Source organism: Amblyraja radiata, chromosome 3 (genome assembly GCF_010909765.2).
Source record: "Amblyraja radiata isolate CabotCenter1 chromosome 3, sAmbRad1.1.pri, whole genome shotgun sequence".
Taxonomy (NCBI): domain Eukaryota; kingdom Metazoa; phylum Chordata; class Chondrichthyes; order Rajiformes; family Rajidae; genus Amblyraja; species Amblyraja radiata.
The window spans coordinates 88,750,261-88,767,321 of NC_045958.1; the positions used below are offsets into that span (position 1 = coordinate 88,750,261).

The 17,061-nt window shown below is 42.9% G+C and overlaps 1 protein-coding gene across 8 annotated transcripts in view; it reads right to left on the reverse strand.

The window, feature by feature from the left end:
• The window catches only part of ccdc171 (coiled-coil domain containing 171), a 244,842-nt gene that overhangs the window by 139,573 nt on the left and 88,208 nt on the right, over window positions 1-17,061 (reverse strand). For all 8 annotated transcript variants that reach the window (XM_033018273.1, XM_033018275.1, XM_033018269.1 and 5 more), the window contains one exon: window positions 3,847-4,345. In XM_033018273.1, the coding sequence (XP_032874164.1) occupies window positions 3,847-4,345 (499 nt within the window). The remainder of the gene's footprint in view (window positions 1-3,846; window positions 4,346-17,061) is intronic.

Sequence of the window (17,061 nt, forward strand, 5' to 3'; positions counted from 1 at the left end):
CATAAATAAATTGTCCCTCAGGTTCCAATTAAATCTTTCCCCCCCTCACCTTAAACCTACTGTACGATCTCTAGTTCTCAATTTCCCTACTGGGGTCAAGGAAAGAGCGTTCACGTCGCGGCCCTGTTTCAACCAATCTTTCCACCACCACGCACAAGACGCACAAGAAGTGCAAGACAGACACCATTGTGCAGATGCCGAGAAGTGTGTTCAGCTCTGGCTGAACAACTTCTAATCTTGTGTGTGGACTCGATAAGAAGAAGAAGAATTCCCCTACTCTGGGTAAAAGACTCTGTGCATTGCTCTCTATTCCTCTCATGATTTTGTACACCTCTATAAAACCCCCCCACTCATCCTCCTGCACTCCAAGGAATAAAGTCCTAGCGGGCTCAACCTCTTCCTTAAGCTCAGGCCCTTGAGTCCTGGCAATATCTTTGTAAATCTTTTCTGCACCCTTTAGAGTTTAACAACATCCTTCCAATAACAGGGTGACCAAAACTGACCACAAAATTCTGTTGACTGTCATGATCACAATAACACTTTTTCGACAAAGAGTGGTTGATATCTGGAACTTGCTGTCAGAAGAGATGGTGGAATCAGATAGAACTACTAAATTTAAGAGATATTTAGACTAGCACTTGAATAAGAGAGACAGACGTATATGGACTTAACTCTGACAAATGGTATTATGTAGATGGATAAAAGATCTGCCTGAATGTGTCAGACCAAAAGGTCTGTACATTTTAACATTTCACAGATCAAGACGCTTACCACTAACTGCTATACACAAGACTCATGTCTTAAACATTCCTCCCAAAGCACAAGTTTTCTACAGTCTTCCTGGTCTATATCCCTTAGTTTGACTGTACAGCTATTTCAGGAAACCTTCTTAGGAAACTCCCAACAAATTCTGCCTTGTCTAACCCTTATGGACTGAGTAAGCCCCGGTCAATATTGGGGATGTTAAGTTGCCCATTACGACAACTCTGTTGCATTTGCATCTTCCCATAATCTATCTACAAACTGTTTCTCTAAGTCTCCGCAATGGCCACAACATCAGTTTCAACCATTGATTCTAGCTCTAGGTTCATCAGCTTAACCTACAATAATCCTTGGATTGAAATACTTCAGCCCATCAGTTTCACCATATTCCTTTACACCTTGAGTATTGTGTGCAGTTTTGGTCTCCTAATTTGAGGAAGGACATTCTTGCTATTGAGGGAGTGCAGCGTAGGTTCACCAGGTTAATTCCCAGGATGGCGGGACCGACATATGATGAAAGAATAGATCAACTGTGCTTACATGCACTGGAATTTAGAAGGATGTGAGGGGATCTTATAGAAACATATTAAATTATTAAGGAATTGGACAGGCTACATGCAGGTATTTTTTTCTTGATGTTGGGGGAGTCCAGAACCAGCGGTCACAGTTTAAGAAAAGGGGTAGGCCATTTAGGACTAAGATGAGGAAAAACCTTTTCACCCAGAGAGTTGTGAATCTGTGGAATGTTCTGCCAAAGAAGGCAGTGGAGGCCAATTCACTGGATGTATTCAAGAGGGAGTTGGATGTGGCTCTAGGGCTAACGGAATCAAAGGATAATGGGAGAAAGCAAGAACGGGGTACTGATTCTGGATGATCAGCCATGATCATATTGAATGGCGGTGCTGGCTCGTAGGGCCGAATGGCCTACTCCTGCATCTATTTTCTATGTTTACCTCTACTTGTCTGGCATTCCTTTAAGAATTACTGGTTATAATCTCTTCCTTCCTATTAGTCCTTCCATTTGTTCTCGTTCGCACTACCCTGCCACACTAGTTTAAATCCTCCCAAGTAGCACTCGGGAACGTCCCTGCAAGGATATTGGGTCCCATTCAGTTCAGGTGCGACCGTCCTCTTGTACAGGTCAGTTATGCCGCAGAAGAGATTCAATCATCCAAAAATCTGAATCCCTGTAACCTGTACCATCTATACAACCACTCCATCCATTCACCCCATCCTCCTATTTCTCGTACATGTATGCGACACTGGGCGTAATCCAGAGATTACCGCCCTCAAGGTCTTGCTCCTGCTATTTTTATTCAATATGTCACTCTGAATATGTTCTGCATGTGGCTTCCTGTACTGTTGCAATGAATCCTAATTTTCCATCTGGGCACATTATTATCCTCTGGACTCAAAACCAAATTCTCCAACTTTAGATAACACCTTTTGCTTTGCCTATATCAGGCCTTCTCTGCTGAGCATAGCCTATTAGCAACATATTGCACAGACAAAGAAGCATAATCTCAACCTAACTGCTAAATGCATTCATTTAGTCTCTGATAAAATGAGACTAAATGGTTCCCTTAACTTCTCTGCTGCTGTAAATTCATTTGTTTTCTCTCCCAGTTCTGACCAAGGGTCCCTGGACCAGAACGGTTAACTGTTCCCTGTCTTGTTGAGTGTCCCAGTCCCAGAGTGGGACAAATCCTATTGATTGAACAACAGATTAACCTGTGCAGGGAGGAACTGCTAACGCTGGTTTAAACCGAAGACAGACACAAAAAGCTGGAGTAACTCAGTGGGTCAGGCAACATCTCTGGAGAAAAGGAAAAGGTGACGTTTCAAGTTGAGACCCTTCTTCCGACTGAGAGTCAGGGGAAAGAAAAACAAGAGATATAGACGGTACTTGGAACAAATGAATGGAAGATAAGCAGAAACAAACGATAATCAAGGAAATGTGGAGCTCACAATGGTCATTGTGGGTTGTGGGCAGGTGATAACGAGTTAATACAGTGGAACTCAACAGGACGACGACTAGGGTGGGGGTGAGACGGAGAGGGAGGGATGCATGGGTGGCTTGAAGTTAGAGAAATCAATATTCATACCACTGAGTTGTAAGCTGCCCAAGCAAAATATGAGGTGCTGTTCCTCCAATATACGTTTGGCCTCACTGACAATGGAGGAGGCCCAGGACAGAGAGGAGTATAGGAATGGGAAGAGGAGTTAAATTGTTTGATAACCAGGAGATCCCGTAGACTGAAGTGGACTGAGTGAAGGTGTTCAGCAAAGGTGTCCAAAACTTGCTTTCATAGTTTGGGGCATTGAGTATAATAAGAGTTAAGAAGTCATGTTGCAGCTTTATAAGACTTTGGATAGCCGCATTTGGAGTATTGAGTGCAGTTCAGGTCATCCCATTACAGGAAGGATATGGAAATTTGAAAAGGGTGCAGAGGAAATTTACCAGAATGTTGCCTGGATTTGAGGGTTTTAGGTACAAGGAGAGGTTGGACAGGCTTAGATTGTTTTCTCTGGAACGCCGGAGGTGACAGAGAGACCAGATTTAAGTATATAAAATTATGAGAGGCATAGATAAGATAGGCAGTCAGATAGGCAATCTTTTTCCCAGGGTGGAATCATCAAATACTATAAGCCATAGCTTTAAGTGTGAGATGGGCAATGTTAAAAGGAGCTGAGCGGGACAGGTTATTTTACACAGAGGGTGGTGAGTGCCTGGGACGTGCTGGTGGTTGTAGCAGATATGTTAGTGGCATTTGGAATACTTTTGGACAGGCATATAGATATGGAGGGAATGGAGGGATATGCGTTATGTTCAGGTAGATAATCGATGGTTTTGACATCATGTTCAGCATAGATATTGTGCGCCAAAGGGCCTGTTCTTTTGTTGTACTGTTCAATTTTCTATACCTGATTTTGCTGTTCCTTCAATAACTTTCTAATTATTAGTGAAAATGTCTGATTTGGGAATAGCACAATCTACAACAGAGAAGAAATAGGCAGTTAGAAATGGAAATTAACAGCTATATCAGTAACAATCTGGAAAATATTGGCCAAGCTAGCACTTACTTGAACCAGTGAAAGAGGACTTTGTGTTGCCTGAGCAAACTGCAAGTCTTGGTTTGTTCTTTATTCCCTCACTCCAAGTAAACAGCGGCCTACATCCCAGACCAAAGGCTCGAAGTCTGTTGGCTGCTATGATCGCAATAACACTTTTTCGGAAAATCTGAATCAGTCCTCTTGGAGGCTTCTTCCTTTTCTTGGATTTGCTCGGATTTCCTTCCAGAGAAAGAACCTGGACAACAGTCCTGATTTCATTTTTGAAATATTCACACGCATTAATTTGTTCTTTAAGGAAGTCTTTCTGCACAGACAATTCACAGGATCTATTGTATAATGGGTATATAGCACCTGCCATCAGAGCACAAGCTGCCAGCAAAGCGACATGTTCCTTTTGTTTCTGAGACAATAATTTCTTTGTGAACGATAGTTCAAGTGTCAACTGGTCATTGACTTTCCCCAGACTGGAAACTTTTTCTTTGGCTTCTTCTGCTCCAAGATGACATGACTGAAAAATTATGAAATTAAGTCAGTCACAATTTCTATTCTATATAATTCTTGCAATTACAAAGTTAAGGAGCAGCTGCAATAGAAATGTCCAATGCATTACAGTAAAAAAAAACAAAGTAGTGAAGGTACCAAACAAGTCAGATAGTGTCTGTGAAGAGAGAAAGCGTTTCTCACACAAGTAGGCATGAAAAATTATAATGGAGCAATACACACTATACAGATTTAAATGTTTCATTGGAGAATCAATGTGCCGTGAAGTTTCAAAACCAAAAAAAAGAGGTAAATGTTGTTCATACATCGAAAACGTTAAATCGACAGACAAGCTTTGTCCTTGTATTTTACCATCGGGAGTCCAGAAGAATTGTTTCATTTTTGGGGGTAATCCTTCTATCACCAATACCTTTCGATATTTCTCTGTATGATTTGAGTGTCATTAATAAAGCTTGTAGTTAATGCACATCCTTTATTTGTCCACGAGGGACTGGTGGTGAGCTAACTTCTTCAAGCATTGCATCTCTTAAGACAAGGGTGATTACGAGTAAGAAATGTCAGAATTTTGATTATCTGACAACTGGGGTGAACCCTCGGAAAGCGCCTGGTATACTCGGTTGTGTTCTAAAAATCTGTGCGGACCAACTGGCTGGAGTTTTTACGGACATTTTCAACCTCTCACTTCTGAGATCTGAGGTTCCCACCTGCTTTAAAAGGGCATCAATAATACCGGTGCCCAAGAAGAGCAAGGTGACGTGCCAATGACTATTGACCAGTGGCATTAACGTCTGTGGTGATGAACTGCTTTGAGAGGTTGATCATGGCGTAAATCAACTCATAACTCGACAAAGACCTGGACCCACTGCAGTTTGCTTACCGCCACAACAGATCAACGGTGGATGCGATCTCGCTGGCTCTCCACTCTGCTCTGGACCACTTGGACAACAAAAACTCATATGTCAGGCTGTTATTCATTGACTACAGCTCGGCATTTAATACGATCCTCCCCTCCAAGCTAGTTACCAAACTTTCAGAACTGGGTCTCTGCGCATCCCTCTGAAATTGGATCCTCGACTTCCTCATTCACAGACCACAGTCTGTCCGTATTGATGGAAATGTGTCAACCTCGATAAAAATCAGCACGGGAGCACCTCAAGGCTGCGTACTCAGACCCCTACTGTACTCACTCTATACTCATGACTGCGTAGTCGGTCATAGTGCGAACTCCATCATCAAGTTCGCTGACGACACCACTGTTGTGGGACGTATCACTGATAGAGATGAGTCAGAGTATAGAAGTGAGATCGGCCGTTTGACCAAATGGTGCCAGCACAATAATCTGGCTCTCAACACCAGCAAAACCAAGGAACTGATTGTGGACTTTGGAAGGGGTAGGATGGGGACCCATAGTCCCGTTTATATCAACGGGTCGATGGTGGAGAGGGTCAAGAGCTTCAAATTCCTGGGCGTGCATATCTCTGAAGATCTCTCCTGGTCTGAAAACACAGATGCAATTATAAAGAAAGCACATCAGCGCCTCTACTTCCTGAGAAGACTACGGAGAGTCGGTATGTCAAGGAGGACTCTCTCGAACTTCTACAGATGCACAGTAGAGCATGCTGACCGGTTGCATCGTGGCTTGGTTCGGCAACTTGAGCGCCCAGGAGCGGAAAAGACTGCACAAAGTTGTAAACACTGCCCAGTCCATCATCGGCTCTGACCTCCTTACCATCGAGGGAATCTATCGCAGTCGCTGCCTCAAAAAGACTGCCAGCATCATCAAGGATCCACACCATCCTGGCCACTCACTCATCCCCCCCACTGCCTTCAGGTTGAAGGTACAGGAGCCTGAAATCTGCAACATCCAGGTTCAGGAATAGCTACTTCCCCACAGCCATCAGACTATTAAACTCAACTCAAACAAAACTCTGAACATTAATAGCCCATTGCACTTTATCTGCTTATTTATGTGTGTATATATATATTCAATGATATATGGTCACACTGATCTGTTATGTATTTATTTATGCCGACTATATTCTGTTGTGCTGAAGCAAAGCAAGAATTGCATTGTCCTATCTGGGGCACATGACAATAAACTCTCTTGAATCTTGAACTGAGAAATTACATCTCCCAGTCAGGATTTGGAGCAAAATTTTAGTTTTGGCAGGATTGTGGACGCTTGGAAGGAAAAGGAGAGTAAATTTGCTGGTACTTTTTTACCATGTATATGCTGCATCTGATGCCTTGATTATCATAGAACAGTACAGCGTGGGAACAGGCTCCTCAGCCCACAACATCCATACCCTACAAGATGCCAGATTAAACTAATCTCTGTGCGCACATGATCCACATCTCTCCATTTCCTCCATATCCATGTGCCGATACAAAAGCCCCTGAGATGCCCTTATCATATCTGTCTCCACCACCACTCCTGACAGTGTGTTCCAGCCACCCATCACTCTCTGTAAAAAAAAACCTGTCCCATGGATTTCCATTAAACTTTGCCACTCTCACATTACAGTTGTGCCCTATAGGCATTGACAATTTCATCCTGGGGAAAAAAGTTTTAAGGTGCATTTTATATACATATATCAAGTCTTCCCTCAGCATCCCACACTCCAGAGAAAACAACCCAAGTTTGTCCAACCTTAGATAAAATCCTCTTAAACCAGGTAGCATTCATGTAAAATGTAGAAACATGGAACTGCGGATCAGGTTTACAAAAAAGACACAACGTGCTGGAGTAACTTAGAGCGTCAGGCAGCATCTCTGGAGAATATGGATAGGTGAAGTTTCTGGTCGGGACCCTTCTTTAGATTGATTCTGTCTGGGGGAGGGGGGACACAAAGCTGGAAGAGAGGAGGGGCTGGACAAAGTCTGGCAAGTGATGGATACAGGTGAGAGGGGGTTCCCCACCTCCTAGACAGAACAAGGATAGAGTTCTCTTGGTCTTTACCTTTTACCCCAGTAGCCTCCATTGCAACATATCGTTCTCTGACATTTCCACCACCTTCAATGTGATCCCACCACCAGTCACATCTTTCAATCACCATCCCTTTGTGCCTTCCATAGAGACCGCCCCCTCCACAAATCCTTGGTACACCTATTCCTTCCTCCCCAATACCCCCTCCCCAGCTACTTTCCCCTGCAACCGCAAAGGATGTCCAGGAGGTGGGACAGAGTTTCACTTGCACCTTCTTTAACCTCATCAACTGCATTCTGTGTTCCTGATGTGGTCTCCTTTACATCGACGAGACCAAACGTAAACTAGGCCACCGGTTTGACGAACACTTGTGCTCGGTCTTTCAAGGCCTGCTAAATCTCCTGGTTACTAACCATTTTAACTCCCTTTCTCATTCCCATACTGACTTTTCTATCCTGGGCCTCCTCCATTGCCAGAGTACTCCAGCATTTTATGTGTTTATTGTAAAATTATTGTGTCTTTGGTATCGTCAACCATTTACCTGCCCAAGTACCTTTTAAATGTTATTATTGTATTTGCCTCAACTACCTCCTCTGGCAGCTCATTCCATATAGCCACCACTCTCAGAAAATTGTATACCTTCCCCTTACTTTTGAGCTCCCAATGTACAACACCTCACACTTGCATGGATTAAACTCCATCTGTCATTTCTCTGCCCATTTCTATAACAGCTGTATTTTTTGACAGCCTTCCTTGCTATCCTCAACTACACTGATTTTGGTATCACGTGCAAATTTACTCACCAACTCATCTACATTTACATGAAGGGTCTCAACCCAAAATGTCACCCATTCCTTCTCTCCAGAGATGTTGCCTGTCCTGCTGAGTTACTCCAGCATTTTGTGTCTATCTTCGGTGTAAACCAGCATCAGCAGTTCCTTCCTATACATTTACATCTGTCGTTTATATATATTTCGCATCCAGGAAGAATGTTGTCAAAGTATACAGTAATAATAATAATAATAATAATGTCTTTATTTATATAGCACATTTTTAGTCAACTTGCATTGACCCCAAAGTGCTTCACATAATTACTTCCATACAGACAGGCAAAGGTGGGTGAAGTGTCTTGCCCAAGGACACACATAGGCAAAGGTGGGTGAAGTGTCTTGCCCAAGGACACAACGTAGAATAGAGATCTACAGAAATGGGAAGAGGAATGGCAACGGAGTTTAATCAAAGCAAGTATGGGGTGTTGCACTTTGGGAGGTCGAATGTAAGGGGAAGGTATACAGTTGATGGCAAGACCCTGAGCAACATTGATGTACAGAGGGATGTTGGGGTTTAGGTCCATAGCTCCCTGAATTAGGCAACTTAATTAGATAGAGTGGTAAAGAAAGCATCTAGTATGCTCACCTTGATTTATTGGGAGATTGAGTATAAGAGTTAAGAAGTCAGGATGCAGCTCTAACATGTTGATTTGGCCGCATTTGGAGTGTTGCGTGCAGTTCTGGTAGCCAATTACAGGAAGGATGTGGAGACTTTGGAAAGGCTGCAAAAGCAGAAAGGGTGCACGAATGTTGCCTAGATGAGGTGATATTAGCTACAAGGTGTGATTGAACAAACCTGGATTGTTTTCTCTGGAACGCTGGAGGTTGAGGGGAGACCAGTGTATAAAATGATGAGAGGCAGCATAATAGAAGCAAAGACGCAGAATCGAATAGAAGGGTCTCGACCCGAAACATCACCCATTCCTTCTTTCCAGAGATGCTGCCTGTCCCACTGAGTTATTCCAGCATTTTGTGTCTATCTAGGCAGAATAGACAGACAGAACCTCTTTCCAAAGGTGGAAATGTCAAATACGAGAAGGCGTAACTTTAAGGTGATAGGGAAAAAGTTTAAAGGAGATGTGCAGGTAAGTTATTTTTTTACAGAGACGGTGCTGAGTGGATGGGTTGCGGTGGAGGCAAATAGATAGTTACAATGAAGAGGCTTTTAGATATGCAGGGAATAGCGGGATATAGATCGCACAGGCAGATTAAATAAATTTATCTTGACATCCTGTTCAGCACAGACATTGTGCCAAAGGGACTGTTTCTATGTTGTACCTTTCTGTTGTATGTTCTATGTAATTCTATCCGTTTCTATCACTTTCTCTGGCAGCTTATGCCAATTATGTATTACCCTTCGAGTCATAGGGTCATAGAGCATGGAAACAAGCCCTTTGGCACTACTCGTCCATGCCAACCAAGATGCCACATCCACGCTACTCCTGGGCGTACCCTGGTTTGTCCGTGTCACTCTAAACCTTTCCTATTCATGTACCTGTCCAAATGTCCTTTAAATGTTGTTAATACATCTACAACTAACTCGCTGTGTGAAATAGTTGCCCCTTGGGTTCCTATTTTCCCCTTCTCACCTTAAATCCTAATCCTTAAGTTCTTGATTCCCCTACAGTGAGGGAAAAAGACTATGCATCCACCCTATCTATTCCCTTAGGATATTATACACCTCTCTCAGGTCACTCCTGAGCATCCTGCGCTTCAAGGAATAAAGTCCTAGCCTGCCCAATTTCCCCCCTATAGCTCAGGTTCTCGAATCCTGGCAACATCCTCGTACATCTTCTATGCACTCTTTCCAGCTTAACACCTTCCTTCCTACAGTATATCAGAGTAACCTAAACTGGACACAATACCCCAAGAGCGGCCTCACCAATGTATTGTGCAAATGTAACATAACGTCCCAATAATAAATCTATATTTTTAATAAGATTTCTAGCAAGCCTTTGGTAATTATAGAAATTAATTCTGCACTTTATCTTCTCTTGGCACTATCACTTCTCTTGCCATTTAACATCTCTGCTTTCCATCTTTGTTGTTCTTTCTTCTACCGCCCTTTTCTTTATATCTTAAAATATGTTTAATTATCCCCAGTTCCGCTGGGGATAAGGTTATTGACGAAATGTTAAATCTCTTTCTGGCCTCTTAGATGATTTGATGGGTATTTTTAATATAGTGAGTTAAGGTGTGTTTCTTTAAATTCAGCTTTCCTTTAACCCTGTAAACTTTGATCTACCAATATATGTGCAAAAGCATATCATCATCGATATGCGTGAAAGACAGCTTGATTTACATATATTTTTTTCTCATGGTTCGCCTGTGAGTGCTCAATAAAAAGGAAACATGCAAGGAGTAATGGGTTTTTTCAGTTTCAGAAAGTTGGCTGTGTACTGAATCATTTAGTTGTTGACCTCCATCTCTTTTTCATTTTAGCAAGCTGTTTGCCTTCATAGTTTATGCCAAATAACAGATTAATAGTCATCGGTCCTTTCTGAACTCTTCAATATTTTTAATCTACAGTGAAAGTCTATTTGTTCCATTGAACTTTTTAATGGAGGAGAAATAGGATTTTTAAACAGTTGGCATGGACAATGGAGTCTTGCTAACCTTCTGGTTCTATGCTTAATTAAGACATAATGGGAATTACTCAAGAAAGCTGTAATGGCATGTCACTTTAAGTCATAGTCGAGTCACAGTTCGTAAATCAGAGAAAAATAATTATTCCATTCTGTCATTCACGCTTAGGCTAGTTACTGTTAGCATATTATATTTTGTCTGGACATTTATAGCAGTATTATTTTGTAGGCTTGGAGGTGGGCATTTGATACATAGATGGGCGTAACATATATGATAGAGGGAGAGGGACTCTCCAGATCAGACCAGCCACGGGATTTGGAGAGAAAACGATTCTTAGCGGATAGTACGAACGGAAAGCTCCAATTTGTATAAGAATAAAGAGGATCTGGTATGTTCATTTTTTTTTGTCTGTACAACTACTTCAATAAAGAACCAATTAAGCTGGAAATAACGACTGGAAGATCCGTTTTTACTTGTCTGCGTAAGACCACTCCCACCTGCCCGTTTAGTAATGGCAACTGAAAGTTGGACATTGGAAGTTTGAAATTGGCATTACACTGTCCATCGAGTTTACTCCACCATTCAGTCGTAGCTGATCTATTTTTTCCACGCAACCACATTTTCCTCCCTATTCCCCGTAACCTTTATCACAATTATTAAGCAAGATCTTGTCAATCTCCACTTTAAAAATACCCAATAACTTAGCCTCCACAGATGACTATGGCAATGAATTCCAGATTCACCACCCTCTGGCTAAAGAAATTCCTCATCTCGTTTCTAAAGGTAAGATGAGGAATTTTTTGTTCTGAGGCTCTGCCCTCTGGTCCTAGACTCTCCCACGAGTGGAAACATCCTCTCCACATCCACTCTACCCAGGCCTTTCATTATGGTGCATGTTTCATTGAGGTCCTCCTCATCCTTCTAAACTACAGGCCCAGAGTCCTCAAACGCTCATCATACATTAACCAAATCATCCCCGTGATTATTCTTATAAAACGTCTTCTGGACCCTCTCCAACGTCAGCACATCCTTCCTCAGATATGGAGCCCAAAACATACTCTAAATGCGGTCTGACCAGTGCCTTATAGAGCCTCAGCACTACATCCCTGCTTTTATATTCTAGTCCTCTCGCATTTACCTTCCTTACTACCGATTCAACCTGCAAATTAATCTGTTCGGTATCCTGCACCAGCACTCCCAAATCCCTTTACAACTGATTTCTGAATCCTCTCCTCATTTAGAAAATAGTGAACACCCTTATTCCTATTACCAAAGTGCATGACCGGCACACTTTGTTCTGCTGTATTCCATCAGCCACTTTTTGACTACTCTCCCAATCTGCCCAAGTCCTTCTGCAGACTCCCTGCTTTCTCAAAAATACACGCCCTATCTATCAATCATCATATTACTGCAAACCAGCCCACAAAGCCATCAATTCTATTATCCGAAGTAACATACAATCTGAAAAGTAGCAGACCCAACACTGACCCTTGCAGAATATCACTAGTCACCAGCAGCCAACTAGAAAAAGCCCCCTTTATTCCCATTCTTTGCATTCTGCCATTAAGCTAATCTTCTCTCCATGCTAGTATCTTCCCTCTAACACCATGGGCTCTCATCTTGTTTAGCAACCTCACATGTGACATTTTATCAAAGGCTTTCTGAAAATCCAACATCCACTGACTGTCCTTTATCTATCCTGCTATTTACGTCCTCAAATAATTCCAACAGATTTGTCAGGCAAGATCTTCCCTTCACAAAACCATGCTGACTTTGACCTATTTTATCATTTGCTTCTTGGTACTCAGAAACCTCATCCTTAATAATTGACTCTGAAATCTTACCAACCAGTGAAATTAGGCTAAGCAAAATCTCTAAAGCTACCTCTTTCAGAACCCTGGGATGTAGTCTGTCTGGTCCAGGTAACTTATCCACCCTTACAGTTTTCAGTTCTTCAGCCGTGAATTGCAGAGAATGATCATAAGATCTTTGATGAAAAGATCATAAGATCTTTGTTTGAAGAGGCGTTGATGATAAAATTGCACAGCAGAGAAGGAAATCATGTGGTGTGTGGTAGTGAATTTCTCTGTACTATCTAGTTCTGGATTCCAAAATTCCAACTATTCAATAATTGGCTATAATATAGATGACTGGATCAAAGTATCAAATGTTATTCTAGGTGGAAGTAAATATGGAAATAAGGGGTGAATGATATCTGCTTGCCTTGATCTAATTAGTATAGGTCCTACAACCTGGCTCATCCCATCTTTACTGAATCTCACACTTGAAAGGCTAGCAGGCAATAGGTATAAATTCACTTTTAATCACACTATTAAAGAGAGTAAAGAGTGTTTTATTGTCATATGTCCCAGATAGAACAATGAAATTCTTGCTTGCAACAGCACAACAGAATATGTAAACATAATACAATGTAAACAATAAACGAGAAAAAAAGTTTGGTGTGTGTGTTTATATATACACATACATACATGTATATGTACCCATACGTTCACGTAAAAAACAAACAATAATAGTGCAATAATAACAATAATCGTTTATGTAGTTCAGAGCTTATTTGGAGGTTGTAGTGTATAATAGCCCAATGGCTGTAGGGAAGAAGCTGTTCCTGAACCTGGATGTGAAATGAGTGCGTGGCCAGGGTGGTGTAGGTCTCTGATGATGCTGGGAGGGAAAGGTCAGAACCCGTGATGGACTGAGCAGTGTTCACAATTTTTTGGTCTTCTTTGCTCCAGGGCATTCAAGTTATCGAACCATGCGGTGATGCAACCAGTCAATATGCACCCTACTGTACGCCTGTAGAAGTTCAAGAGAATTCTCTTTGACAAACCGAATCCCTGCAATCTTCTCAAGAAGTAGAGGCATTGATGTGCTTTCTTTATAATTGCATCAGTGAGCAGGGTCCAGGAAAGATCTTCAGAAAGATGCACGCCCAGGAATTTGAAGCTTTTGACTCTCTCCACCATTGTCCCGTCGATATAGACAGGTTTGTGGGTCCTCATCCTTCCTCCTCCAAAGTCCACAATCAGTTCTTTGGTCTTACTGGCATTGAGAGCCAGGTTGATGTGCTGGCACCATTTGGTCAGTCGATCGAACTCACTTCTATACTCTGACTCATCACCATCTGTAATTCGTCCAACAACGGTGGTGTCATCGGTAAATTTTAAGATGGAGTTCGAACTTTGTCCGACTACACAGTCGTAAGTATAGAGTGAGTAGAGCAAGGGACTGAGCACACAGCCTTCGAGGTGCTCCCGTACTGATTGGTATTGAGGAAGAACAGACTGTGGTCTGTTGATGAGGAAGTCGAGGATCCAGTTGCAGAGAGATGTGCAGAAACCAAGTTCAGTGAGCTTGGTAACCAGCTTGGAGGGGATGATGGTATTGAATGCCAAGCTGCAGTCTATAAACAACAGCCTGACATATGTTTTTATTGTTCAAATGGTCCAGTGCAGAGTAGAGAGCTGGTGAGATGGCATTCTCCGTTGACTTGTTGTGGCGGTAATGAGTCGAGGTTCTTGTTGAGGTACGAGTTGATATGCGGACGTTAGTGCCACCGGTCGATAGTCATTGAGGCATGTCTTGGACCCTCAGTACAGACCACAGACCTCATTAATGAGGTTGAAAATGTCCGCAAAATCGCCAGCTAGTTGGTCTGCACAGGTTTTGAGATAACGACCAGGTATACCATCAGGTCCAGACGTTTTGCAAGGGTTCATCCCCCTGAAGGATCTTCTGGCGTCGGCCTCTGTGACTGTGACTGTAATACCATCAGGGCGTATGGGGGCTCGGGATGGCACATCAGTGTTCTCCCTGTCAAAGCGTGTGTAGAACACATGGAGCTCTTCAGGGAGGTATGCTTCCCTGTCACTTGAGCTACCCCGATTTTGCCTTGTAGGACGTGATGGTATTCAAGCCCTGCCACAGTTGCCGAGCATCCGCCTCATCATCTTAGAGCAAAAGTCCCTTTTGGCCTTATTGATGGCCTTATTAAAGTCATATCTGGACTTCTTATACAACCCTGCCTCACCAGACCTGATTGCCCGGGATCTGGTTCTCTGAAGAATGCAGATCTCCTGGTTCATCTAAGGCTTCGGGTTAAGAAACACTTGGATGGTTTTTGTAGGAACACACTCCTCCACGCAATTCCTAATGAAGTCTGTAACAACCGTGGCATTTTCATTCAGGTCCGTTGCCGAGTTCTTGAACATTGCCCTGTCTACTGACTCCAAGCAGTCCCGTAGTTGTTCCTCTGCCTCCTCTGACCAGGTCTGTGCAGTCCTCACCTCTGGAGGTGCACTCTTCAGTTGTTGCCTGAATGCAGGAAGAAGCAGCACCGCTGAATGGTCGGATTTCCCAAAGTGAGGCCGAGGGATGGAGTGATAAGAATCTAATGGTCGTGTAGCAGTGGTCAAGAGTGTTTAATCCTCTGGTGCTGCAGGAGACACGTTGGTGGTAGTTTTTTGGGAATGATTTCTTCAGGTTGGCCTTGATGGTCCCGAGCCATGATGGTAAAGGCTTTGGGATACGCTGACTGGTGTTTGTTGACCACGGCATGCAGCTCCTCCAATGCTAGACGGATGTCTGCATGGGGTGGGATGAAAACCGCGGTCAGGATGATGGAGGTGAATTCCCTCGGGAGGTAGAAGGTGCGGCACTTTACCACCAGGTGTTGCAGGTGTGGGGAGCAGTAGTTAGACGGAACTGCCTTTTCTGAGCACCACGAAGAGTTGACCATGTGGCAGACGCCCCAGCCTCTCCCTTTCCCCGATACCTGCATTCGGTCTATACAATGAATGAAGAAATCTTCAGGTTGGATGGCTGAGTCCGGGGAGCTGGGGATGGCCATGTCTCTGTGAAAGAGAGCACACAGTATTCCATAAGCACCCTTTGGTAAAGCAACCTTGACCTTAAGTCCTCCATTTTATTTCCAGTGATTAGCCATTAGAATGGTAGGGAGCAGGTCGTAGTCCACAGCACTTCAGTCTGACGTAGTCCTGCCTGTTGGCCATGTTTCCAGACACAATGGAGGCCTCCCCGGTGTTTCCAGGTACTGTACCCAATGTTCCTGCGATCCTCCGCGAGGTCAGGTATCCCCCTGCGATCGGGAATTCTCTTACAGTCCATAGATCGCAATAGCGCTAATGTGTTTAAATGTATTAGCAGCTTGTTAGTTACAGCACTGATATGTGGTGTTTGTTTTATACAGGTATGTTCAGAACTACTATATTTGATGATTTTCTGCTGTGCTGTTTGCACCATGTTGCCACAGAGAGGCGCCATTTAAAAAAAATATGATGGCACAGTGATACAGCACAGAAACGGGCCCTTTAACCCAACTTGCCATGCCGACCAAGATGGCCCATCTACACTAGTCACATCAGCCTGCATTCGGCGCATATCCTAAACCTTTTCTATCCATATCCAAATCTATTTCAAATTATGTGATAGTACCTGCCTCAATTGCCTTCTCTGGCAGCTCCTTACATATACCTACCACCCTCTGTGTAAAAGAGTTGCCCCTTTGGGTTACCTTTAAATCTTTCTCCTCTTATCTTAACATATCTTCTGGTTCTTGATTCCTTCTCTGGGTAAAAGACTCTGCATTCACCCTATATATATTCCCTGCACGATTTTATATAACCTTCCAGAGCAGCCTACCATGCAGAACGTTATCAACGGCCTTACTGAAGTCCATCTAGACAGCGCCTACAGCCTTCCCTTGTAAACCTTCTTGGTTACTTCATCAAAAGATTCAATCACATCCAGCAGAAATGATCTCCCATGTACAAAATTATGTTGACTATCCATAATCAGCCTCTGTCTATCCAAATTCACATGTATATTATCCCTCAGAATCGTCTTCAGTAACTTACCTACAACAGACGTTAGGCTAACTGGTCTAAAGCTCCCAGGCTTTTCCTTGCTACCTTTCTTAAATACAGGCACAACATTAGCCACCCTTCAGTAATCCAGCACCTCACCCGTATCAAATGAAATCATGGAAAGATGTCAAAACAACAGGGTTGTTGTAGTGATATTAACTTCTCCAATATTAACTAGGAATCCCTTACTGAATGGAGCTTAGATGGGGTAGAATTTTTCCAGTGCACCCAGAAGGGTTAAATGAAACCATATGTTGATAGTCCAACCAGGGACAGTGCCATACTAGTTTTGGGAATCTGCCCGGGCAGATTCAATGGAGGAGCACATTGGAAATATTAATTATAAGATCGTAGATTTTAAGATAATTATGAATAAGGATAAGAATGGTATTCCAATGAAAGTATGCAATTGAAAGACGGTTAATTACAACAATGTTAGGCAGGAACTCGGGAAGTGGCTGCTTTGGGGTAAATCCCC